At 37.3% G+C, this 11229-nt stretch overlaps 1 protein-coding gene across 2 annotated transcripts; it reads right to left on the reverse strand.

The window, feature by feature from the left end:
• Positions 1–4056: 4056 nt before the first annotated feature.
• LSM3 (LSM3 homolog, U6 small nuclear RNA and mRNA degradation associated) lies at positions 4057–11056 on the reverse strand. Of its 2 annotated transcripts, XM_058172583.1 has the most exons (4): positions 10786–10832; positions 8738–8848; positions 5991–6086; positions 4057–4703 (listed from the first exon to the last, which is right to left on the reverse strand). In XM_058172583.1, the coding sequence occupies exons 1-4, from the start codon at positions 10804–10806 to the stop codon at positions 4623–4625; spliced, it is 309 nt and encodes a 102-aa protein (XP_058028566.1). In that variant the 5' UTR covers positions 10807–10832; the 3' UTR covers positions 4057–4622. The 2 variants fall into 2 exon arrangements, with proteins under 2 accessions (XP_058028566.1, XP_058028567.1); XM_058172584.1 differs by lacking the exon at positions 5991–6086 and having other exon boundaries at positions 10786–11056.
• Between the last annotated feature and the right edge of the window lie 173 nt (positions 11057–11229).

The following is an 11229-nucleotide window of genomic DNA, read 5'->3' on the forward strand; positions in this document are numbered from 1 at the left end:
TTGTGTTTCTTCATTTACTTCTCTAGCTGCTTATCCACAACTGGGTACGTTTACAGTAATACTATTCCAGGCAGTATAGCATTAAAAAAACATAAAAGTTTTAAGGTTACTCATTGTATCTTTCTTGAGAAAGCCATTAGTATTTTGTGACCAAAAAGCAGTCTGTTCATTAAGAGTTATTGCACAGAATGTTATAACTTTCCACTTGAGGATACAGACACATCTTTTATAATTTTTGTAAATAACTCAAGGGGGCAAACTGTTGTGCCTCGTCCGCTTTCCCCGCAGCTGGGCCCGTCTTATCTGCTTCCGAACGCTGAGGAATGTCCTAGCATGCCTCCCGGCCCCAGCCCTGGCTCCATGCCCAGACAGGCCGAGGAGGAAGAAGCGCCTCCAGCCCCCAGCTCTGGCTCCATGCCCAGGCAAACGGAGCAACTAGACCCCTCCCCCTCCCCCACAGCATGTGAGCCTGAGGAAGGACAATTACCAACAGCTGCAGACTGGAGTGACCCTCGCTTCAGGAGAATTGATAGGCGGCGTCAACAGAAGGAAGGGAGGGGCAGGCCTGGATAAGTGCTAAGTCATGGAGCCACACCCCATGGCCTATATAAAGGATCTGCTTTCTGGCATTCTCTGAGTCAGGCAAAGTCTACTTTATCTTGCTGAAGTCACTTTCTGGTCTCCTGCCTGCCTTGAGAACTTTGCTAGGACTTTGGCAGAGCTGCAGAGGCACGCCTGATTCGGATTTCCCTGACCCGGCCGTCAGCGGAGGAGTGGGACACGACACAAACATATGTAATACTCCTTCCTCCTCCTATTTTCCTCACAACTACCCTGTGACAGAGGTGGGTTTCAGCAGGTTCTGACCAGTTCTAGAGAACCAGTCGCAGAAATTTTGAGTAGTTCAGAGAACTGGTAGTAAAAATTCTGACTGGCCCCGTCCCCATCTATTCTCTGCCTCCCGAGTCCCAGCTGATCGGGAGGAAATGGGGATTTTGAAGTATCCTTTCCCTGGAGTTGGATGGGAATGGAGATTTTACAGTATCCTTCCCATGGCACGCTCACCAAGCCACACCCACAGAACCAGTAGTAAAAAAATTTGAAACCCACCACTGCCCTGTGAGGTGAGTTGGACTGAGAGAAAGTAGCTGGGCCAAAGTCACCCAGCCGGCTTTCATGCCTGAGGAGAGACTAGAACCACAATCTATCTAACCGGTTCTTAATTATTAGATAAAATGAATATACTTAGTGTGTTAGTTTATGATAACCATCAAACTGTGTGCACATTTGTTGTGAGCAAAGCAAGCAGCACCATCTAGTGTTCAGGCAAGGGGATCTGTAAAGGGGAAGTGAAAAGGCGAAATTCCTAGATAGTAACAAGGCAAATAGGATGGTTTGGAGAATAAGCTCTCATGGAAAATTTAACTGGATTATCCCAAAAGCCTGAACAGGACATTTGCATACTCATACTAAAACTCTAGACCATTCTACCATTATTCTGTCATTCCATTCCAATATACTAAAACAAAAATTATTAACTACTATCCAGTTATGACTCCTCAGACATTTAATGTGAGGATTGTAAGACGATGATGAAGAACACTGGCCCCCTTAGTAGTAGTTTCTGCAAAAAGATAATTCCACAGTGTCTTGCTTTGAGGTGCTTTGTTCAATTTTAGGCATCAAGTTTTAAGGCAACTTGAAGGAAACTGGAACGCTGCTGTACAAAGAAAGGCAACAAGGATGACCAGGAGACAACAAACTAAAATTTACAGTGAGAAACTAAGAAAGTTAAGTAAAACTGATGCTGCATTGTGAAAGTGCCAAGACTGGCTCTTTCCCTAGGAGTTGGGATAGGGAGAGGCCAGGGTGGGATAAGTCTGTGGAATTAGCATTAGAAAAACTGTGGGTATGGCTCCAGGTTTTTCTTGTTTTAATTTTATTGTTGTTGAATTTATACTGTTTTATTGGTTGCAAGCTGCCCAGAGTTGTTGTAAAACGGGTGGCTATGCAAGTGTTTTTAAAAAATAAAATGAGAAACCTCATTTACTTTCAATACACAAGTAGAAAAAGGCTTATTCTACTACATCGTACTGCTTTTTTGCTTTAATTTTCCTCTTACATCCTGCTTTTTTATTTTGCTTTCTTTTAGCATATAGATTTTAATTATTTCATGTGGGAATGTTAGATATTGCTTACATTTATCATTTGTACAGTACTATACATATATGTGCTGTAGATATATATCTACAAGTATATATACGTATCAGAATATACCCAGTGGTGGGCTGCTGCCGGTTCGGGTGAACTGGTAGTTCCGACCAGCTGCTGGCCCCGCCCGCCCACCCTAGTGCTATCACATCCTATATATTTACTGGTTTTTCGATGCCATGCACATGCATGCTCACGTTTTCAGTTCCAGTATGTTACAGTATATGATGCCCACTTCTGAATATACCTGTATTTTAGATATATTCTGTCCATAAAAAGCAGTGAGAAAATGAAACCCATCGGGGAGGGCAGAAGGTAGTTGTCCTTTGCTGGGTGGGTATAACTATATAGCCAAAAATAGCACATATGTCTTTAAAGCATTGACCAATCAAATTTACATCAACAGTTCTACAGTATTGATCTGAGCCCAACCCTGAGTTAATGTTCCAACTCTTGTGTTGTACTGTATCTTCAAAAGCAAGGTAAAAGTAACCAGCACTGATGCTCTGAGGTATCCAGAATTTGTGAAACACCTTTGAATTTTATTCGTTATAGTACCTTGTTTTAAAATCACAGAAATCAAATGTTATTTAAAGCAATCAACCAGTGAGACATTAGGATTGAGATTCAAGCTTGTTATTTTATAGATCTTATAAATAACTAGTAACAATTTAATTTGCTTCCCATAGAAATAGTAACTCGTTTGAGAGCCACAATTGCTCTGATCCATGGGTTACCAAGTGTTAATGAAAAAAAATATGCTGATCAGGGTCAGATTTAGTTTTGAGAGGACTTTGAGTCCTATCAGGCCATGTTCAATAAGCCATCTGTTCCATTCACTAGCCTATACTACTACTACTATATTATTATAGCAACAGCTGTTATCTGGCTAAGGCCAAGGCCTCCCACTGAAGCCCACCACAGCTCATTCTAGTCACTTAAATACACAAATTAAAGAAATAATGGAAATAGAGGTTTTTGGTCTAGATCAAAATCAGAACATATTTTTATGCCTTTTCAGTAGTTCTCCTTTGGTTAGCCAGTCAGCTATTAATATATATGCAGCTAGCAATTGCACAAATGTATTTCACTGTACACTTGTATGTACATTACTGAAGTCATTCCCCTCTCTCCTTTGGATATGTTCTTGTGGAAGTCTTTACTGACCATTTTTCTTCAATCATCATAAGCAAGTTGAATTCATTAGCAGTGAGATTAGACATCTCAGTGTTGAGGCCAAATATGTTACAAGTTACTCACCAATCGAGAATCATTCCAGTCCCCATCTGGATTATGTTATCTTCCTCCATTGCCCAATCATCCATGCCATTCTGGGGATAGTTGGGCAATTTCTGATAGTAAATTCTAATTCCTCTGAATTAAAACTGATTTGACATTTTTAACTGAAAACCAGGCTTATTTTATTCAGAATTCCCTCAACTGTTTCTGAGGATTTCTGGAACAGCATGATTCAAAAAGGGAACCAACATCTCTTGAACATTCTGTTCCTGAATTAGTGAGTTTCACACATTTGTGGAAATGGCACTGCTCCACTTCAAAACTGTAACATTCCTACAATTTTGTTCTTTAATTATTTTCCAATCTTTAAGATGACTTTTGACATGACTGCTAAATTTGCAGACAGCATAGCAAAACCTATTTGAAATTGCAAGCAAATAATGTTAACTAAGACCATGTAATTATTTGGAATCTCCAAAACTTGAGAATTTAGTAAGATATTGTAGAAAACATCTTCAATTTATATTTCTGCAAGGTACTTATCAATACCTGATCATTTAAATTGATTTTTTAAAAAAACAATTAAACAGGCAAATAGTCAGTTAGTACAGATGACATTAAATTGGTGTATTGATCATTTCCATGAATCCTTTTCTAGACATTGATATTAAATACATTTCATATAGGTTGGACAGATCCGTTCTATTTTTATTATATATGGCATGTTTACATTAGATATCTCAGAACAGTCAAGTGAATATTATCTAGACTCTGTTTTCCATGTTAGGAAACTGACATATTCAACTGACAGCAGAATATCATTTACCCAAACAGACAAAAATATTGATGTGTATGCACTACATTGAACTGTAACAAGCATGAAGACTATTCATAGATACACGTGTACAAAATAAGTGAATTGGTTTATTTAAAAATATACATACGGAACAAAGGTACTAACCAAACAAGAAAATCCACTGATTTGATGACACTGAACTGCTCCAAGAGGGAGAAAAGGAGTCTTATTTGCCAAATAAACATACATTTTTGGAATACATAATCAGAATTGGGAATTCTCCTGTAAAATATTGGATAGTCCTAATATTTAGAGGGAGTGAGAGTTAATGTCTTGGAAGTCCAATAACCCACAGTGAAGGAGCGGTACTGCAATATCAGCCAACCCGCAGTGGAGGAGCAACCAATACAACTCCATCTCCTCTGACAAACAGCATTGGAATATTCCTCTTGGTAGACTGTGGAAAGAAAAAGCAATAAGTCTTAGACTACATTTAAGAATACCAAACAACCATTACCTTCTTCCCTTCCCTACTCCTATTAAATAGAACTAGTTCTATTTAAGGTGGTCTAGTGATTAACACACCAAGCAAGTAGCCTCACAGCAAGAGACTGTGAGTTCTAGTCCACCTTAGGCATGAAAGCTGAATGGGTGACTTTAGTTAAGTCACTCTCTATCAGTCTAACTCATCTCATAGGGTTGTTGTGGGGAAAACCGGAAGAAGGAATATCGTGTGTGTTTGTCACCTTATTTATTAAAAAAAATAAAGGCAAGATATAACTACCGTAGTTTTCTGAGTATAAGACACACACTTTCCCCCCTAAAAGAGGGTGAAAATTTGGGTGGGTCTTACACACCGAATGTAGCCCCACCCACCTGCCGGTCCCCACCCTTCAGCCTCCGCGCATCGTGTTTTAAACCTGTTCCAGACTGCAGGGATTGCCACAAACCATCGTCCCCTCCTTGACGTTTTAGGCCTCCAAAACCTCCGTTTGAGAGGCTGCTTTTTCAGCCTCCGAAGGTCCCGTTCAAGGCTGCGGAGATCACCAAAGCACATCGCCGCCGATCATCACCTAAAAATACGACGCACAGAGGCCAAAAACACTTTTGGGGGCCTAAAACGTAACCTCTCAAACAGAGCTTTTGGAGGCTAGCAAAGCAAGGCGCAGAGGCCAAAATGGCAATCAGGAACAGCTGCTGCCTTGTTGGACCGCTTCCGCATTTCGCCTGCTGTACTCATTGAAGCACCCTGCAACAATCCACTGCATTTTTTTAACCTGTGCACGCACACTCACAACCAGCGAACCTGTGGCTAAAGTTCTCCTCTGGGAACAGTTGATTGGGGGTATTCTGGGAGGCCAATCCACCCGACAGTCAGCTGCTCATGCTGAATCAGGCTAATATACCTGTTCCAGGCTGTTTGCTAAGGACACTAGCCAGATAGATGCTGGTAGGCAGATTTTTTTTTAATTTTCCTCCCCAAAAACTAAGATGTGTCTTATACTCCAGTGCGTCTTATAGTCCGAAAAATATGGTAAATACAATTCATACATTTGGAAACAAGATTATTCAATTAAAATTTATTTGCACAATGAATACTAAATATATTTAATTTTGCATCCAACACTGCTTTGAATTGAATTGTATTATACAATGATCTGATTAGTAAAATGTAAGATAGCACTTAAATTTATGCAGCTTCTAATATTTAAACTTTATTATCAGTGATATTAGAAATTCTCACCTTATAAATCTCTTCGTAAGTTTCTTCATCGATTTCTATTGTGGTCACAGTCTCTTCAACATCACCCAAAATCATATTTAAATGCTGGTCATATGCCTTTGAAAGTGAAACAAATTCATAAATATTGTTCTGGTGGCATAATTTATGTGGCACAAATAGAAAAAATTAAAAATTCCAGCTTTAACATGTAGTAATTTGTTTTACTTTTCCAGTCTGCTGAACCTAACTCTTTTATCATGCAAATTGATTTCTACTGTTATATCCCATGCATAATTGTTGGAAGTGCTATAATCAGGCTGGATGATTCTTATATATATTGGTGCCAATAGTGTAAAACCCATCAATCTGGAAAATGATTTATTATAGAATGAAAGAAATATTAAAAGCTGGTTTTTCTTTCCTACCAGCTGTTTTTCTGTTCAATATATTTTATCAAAACTTTGATTTCTAAGGTAGCTCTTACATGATAATAACTGTCAGGACTCTTTGTCCCTTTATTGGAAAGTATACATAATTCCCTTTAAAAGATGGCAAATTAAGTTATGGGAGTGTGCATCCAAGTCAAACTTAATTTCATATTTAAAAACAAGTTTGGCACAGAATTTTAATTTCAACTTGGAAACCTTTTCTGGATTATAATTCTGCATATGGACCTGTACTACATCCAAAATTTGGGTAGCTCTTAGCATAAGGATTTAATATAATAGCTTCTGTTTGAATTGTTAAATGAGCCTTTGAATTCTTATTTTTGACAAGATACTTTTATCAATAGGTTGTTTTGACTTATGATTAATTATACTGAGCACTTTAGTTAATTATGGGATATGGATTTAATCTTAATAGTTTTCAGATCTTAAATACAAAAGAGTCTTTAATATGCAGTACTGATCTAATGACATCTCAAAATTTTAATGTTCACTTTGTAATAGTCTTTTCTATTTTTTGTTTTTCTTATTTTTACACTACCTTGGTGTCATTAAATATATATTGAAATAAATGTTCTGTGCATTCAAGCATAGCCAATCTTTAATGAAAAGTTCACAAGCAGGAAACTAAGTGAACAGCATCCTTCTGTTCACCCACTGGACAGTTTTGAACAATATTCACTGACCAGTTGCTAATACTATACCAATTAATAGAAAACCTAGTTCTACAATTTATATATACCGTATTTTTTGGAGTATAAAACGCACCAGAGTATAAGACGCACCTTAGTTTTTGGGGAGGAAAATTTTAAAAAAGCTGATTGATGGGTGGATTGGCCTCCCGGAATACCCCCAATCAGCTGTTTCCAGAGGTGAATTTTAGCAACAGGTTCCTTGGTTGTGAGCTCTGTGCCTTGCTTTTTTTTCTGCCTCTGAAACAGCTTCAGAAAAAAAAGCCTCTGAAGCTCTGTTTGGGAGCTTCTTTTCTGAAGCTTCTTTCAGCCTCTGAAACCTCTGTTTGAGAAGCTGGTGGGGCTACATTCAGAGTATAAGACGCACCTAGATGTTCATCCTCTTTTCTGGGGGAAAAAGGTGCATCTTATACTCCAAAAAATACGTAATCTATAATTTTATGCGTTCACAAAGATGGATCTTGCTATTTGGGTCAGGAGAGGCAGTCTAGCTTAACAACTACAGATGAAGAAATACACTTTATGGATATGATAAAGCTCATCCATTCTTTAATGCATGCATCAAATATTAAAAAAAACCACTTCAAACACCACTATGTGCCAAAAACATGAATATACAAAATATACAAAAATATACATAATGAAGTTGAAGATAGAGGATAATCTCTATCACTTTGCAAAAGGTTTCTCTTGTTATGCTGTCTAGATAAAACTGAATATACTTTCAACTCTTTTTCCACTGAAATAATACTGAGGGCCAACATTTGAACCCCCAGAGTATTCCTCTATGTCAGGTATAATGCTGCTATAACAAAAAAAAAACTTTAAACTTTGAACATTATTATATTTTGCTTTTACAACCAGCTAAAGTAGTCCAGTTTTTAAAAACAAAAAAAGCATGATTTACTACTGATGCAATTGCCTGAGAAAAGGATAAAATACCACCTTACTCAATGAGTAAGGTGATTGTTACATGATTGTAACAATCATGTTACATGACTGTTTTTGATATAGCATACAGATCATTAATAAACCATTCATGCATACAGATCATTAATAAACCATTCACTGAATCTCTATTTGTTTTGCTAACTAATTGCAATTGTGGTGTAAAGCTGTGACTTTAAAAATGGAGATTCAAGATCTGAACATGTTTTTAACTTGTTTGTACTCATATCAAAGCTCTAAAAAATCCAGAGAAAGAACAGAAATAAAGATTTAGAAAGGAAAATAGAAATCAGGAATAGGCTAAACAAACTGTAACTACTTTGACTCTGTTTTTGCTTGTATGACCAACTAACTGGCTTATGGGTAGCATATAAATTTAATGAATTATAATGTAACTAATTTTTCTCCACAATGATCTATTACTAAATAAGCATTGTTTGTAACTTGTTTTATTTTAAGAAAAAACTAACCTTTAAACCAGAAATATAAAACTGCAGAAAAAGGTGACCTAAGCCTGGCAGAGGCATTTCACCCCTTTAAAACCACTTGCAAATGGGCTTTGGTTATACCTATGCTTGGAGTGTGATTCTCAAAAGCCTCTTGCAGTCCTTGAGCTAAAAAAAAGTACAACTCTATTTTAAAATTTCAGTCCTTCTCCCCACTTCTATGTAATTTTACTTACATGTAACCTGCCTCGAAGTTCTCGGTCATTTCTCATTTTTACATAAATCCGTTCATCAAGACTAAGCCTGATGAGATCCAAAGGCTCTTCTACAGTGTTGGTAGTTTGTTGCTATAAAATATAAAAATTTAGAGATATATTTTAGCAAAGAAACCTGAGACGATTTGGTCTAGTAGTTAAGGCATCAGGCTAAGAATGAGAAGATCATGAGAAGTCTCACTACGTGACTTTGGGCTGATCACTCTCTCTCAGCCCAATCCACTTCATAAGGTTATTGTTGTGGGGAAAATAGGAGGGAGTATTAGATTTGTTTGTTATCTTGAATTATTTATAAAAATAATAAAAGCAGGTTGTATATGAATAAATACTAAATGCTGACTATTGATACTCATTTCTTCTCAAAAAAACCTAATCTGATGACTATTAATGTGTACTGAAATCAAATGGGAAGCAATTAAGTTATACTTTGTAATATAATATGGTGAATTTTCATCAGCTTTCAGAGGAACAAGAATTCACTTGTGATGACTGGATCAACAGAAAAATGCAAGTAAAATTAGAGAAAACATATACTGCTTCCCTCAACTTAGTCCACATTAGTAACTGTTGTGATATATTCATATTTGATTTTGAAAAATCTTAGAAAAGATCACCACTTTCTTAAACAAAAGACTGGATGTACATTTCACTAGAAAGACTTAGTCTATCTTGTCAAAGGTTATAATAATGTCTGTATTTTGCTGACACAGTTTGAGTCAATGTTGTACAAATAAAAGTATTACATACTTCGACTATAATACTTGTCAATCTCAAACAAAACAACTATACTGTCATAAGCTGTTTTTCTGTTTTATATTCCAAGTTCATAATGACTTATTTTCCAATATTGAAAAAGGTTGCTATTTGCAATAAAGGTATAAAATAATTAAATAGTTTCATATCAAGAAATGCCCATACAATTGAGATTTTATAGCCTAAGGCTTTAGCTTTCCTACTTATAGACAGTTATCTATATCAACTTGCTACCCGCTTCAACAAATACTAGTAAATATTAATTTTACTTATTAATTTTACACACAAATGGCATTCAACAGCCACACAAATATGTACACCAGATCACAGCAACACACTAGTGGTACACTTGCTTTGAAAAAAGGTGCCTATTGGGTTTAATCCAGGAGTTGGTCAAGGTTTAAGGATCAATATAGCAATGGAGAACAATTTAACGCAGCATTTCCTTAAAATTTTCCCCCTCAGGATCACTTCCCACTTTTAAAAATGATAACAGCCCCCAAAATAGTTTGTTTGTATGGATTATATTTATCAATATTCACATCAAAAATTAAAACTTGAGACACTTGGATAAGCAGCAAAACATTTCAAACCAAAAAGAAAATTAGCCCAGTTGCCCTGACTCAACTTCCAGACTGGATGACTGAGAATCCTTTGTCGGCTTCTCAATATAGTTTGGTAAGATTTTAAGATTGCATTATTTTTCAACACAGACTGACTGGTAAATCATTTCTATTTGACTGGGACGCCACATTTTGAGAAACACCGATTTAAGGCATTTAACCAGAGACCATGAAATAGCATTTCATCCACTGCAAAACCTTAGTATTGTCTTATGTTTGTATCAGTTAAGGCAGTCTTCAAACTTGGCAGCTTTAAGACTTGTGGACTTCAACTCCCAGAATTGAAGTCCCAGAATTCTGGGAGTTGAAGTCCACAAGTCTTAAAGCTGCCAAGTTTGGGGACCCCTGACTTAAGGCTTTGCAAAAGGAAATCAAAAGCAACTTATATAGTAGGAGTCGTGTCGGTATTTGAAATGAGCGGCCGTATAAATCGATTAAATAAACCTCAAGAGGCAGGTCGCTGAATAAAACACGAACGCAGCACCAAAGTCGTTTACTGGGATTTTGCGGAACTCAAAGCGAGAGCTAGAAACTGAAGCTCTCGTTAAAACCCCAGGTTTGCTACAGTTTCCGCCGCAACGGGGTCAAATCCCTCGGAGACTCAGCGGCCGCCAAACCGGCCGTTTCACCCACCTGATCCACCTCGTCCGCCATTTTTTTCAAAGGCAGACCGCTTTCTTCTCGCGAGATTTTAAATCGAGCCTGATACGGCGGCGCTACCGAACGTCTAGCGGAGTACATAAAGCTGCGAAAGTAGAGATGCTCGCGTAAACGTCCAGCTTCCGGGTTAGTGAATTAAAAAGAAACTGCAATTTCTTTTGAATTCATAATATGTATCTCCAAACCGGAGCGATTTTAAGATGTATGGATTTCAATTCCTACTCCATTTCAATGTTCAATGCTCCAACACTGGAAATTTTTAAGATGTTGGATAACCATTTGTCTGCAGTGGTGTAAGTTTTCCTGCCTGGGTTGGACTAGAAGATCTCCAAGGTCCCTTCCAACTCTGCCGCTGCTGCTGTTTTTTGTTGTTGTTGTTGTTGTTGTTGTTATTATTATTATTATTAATGTTGCCCA

Source organism: Ahaetulla prasina, chromosome 2 (assembly GCF_028640845.1).
Source record: "Ahaetulla prasina isolate Xishuangbanna chromosome 2, ASM2864084v1, whole genome shotgun sequence".
In the NCBI taxonomy this organism is placed as follows: Eukaryota; Metazoa; Chordata; class Lepidosauria; order Squamata; family Colubridae; genus Ahaetulla; species Ahaetulla prasina.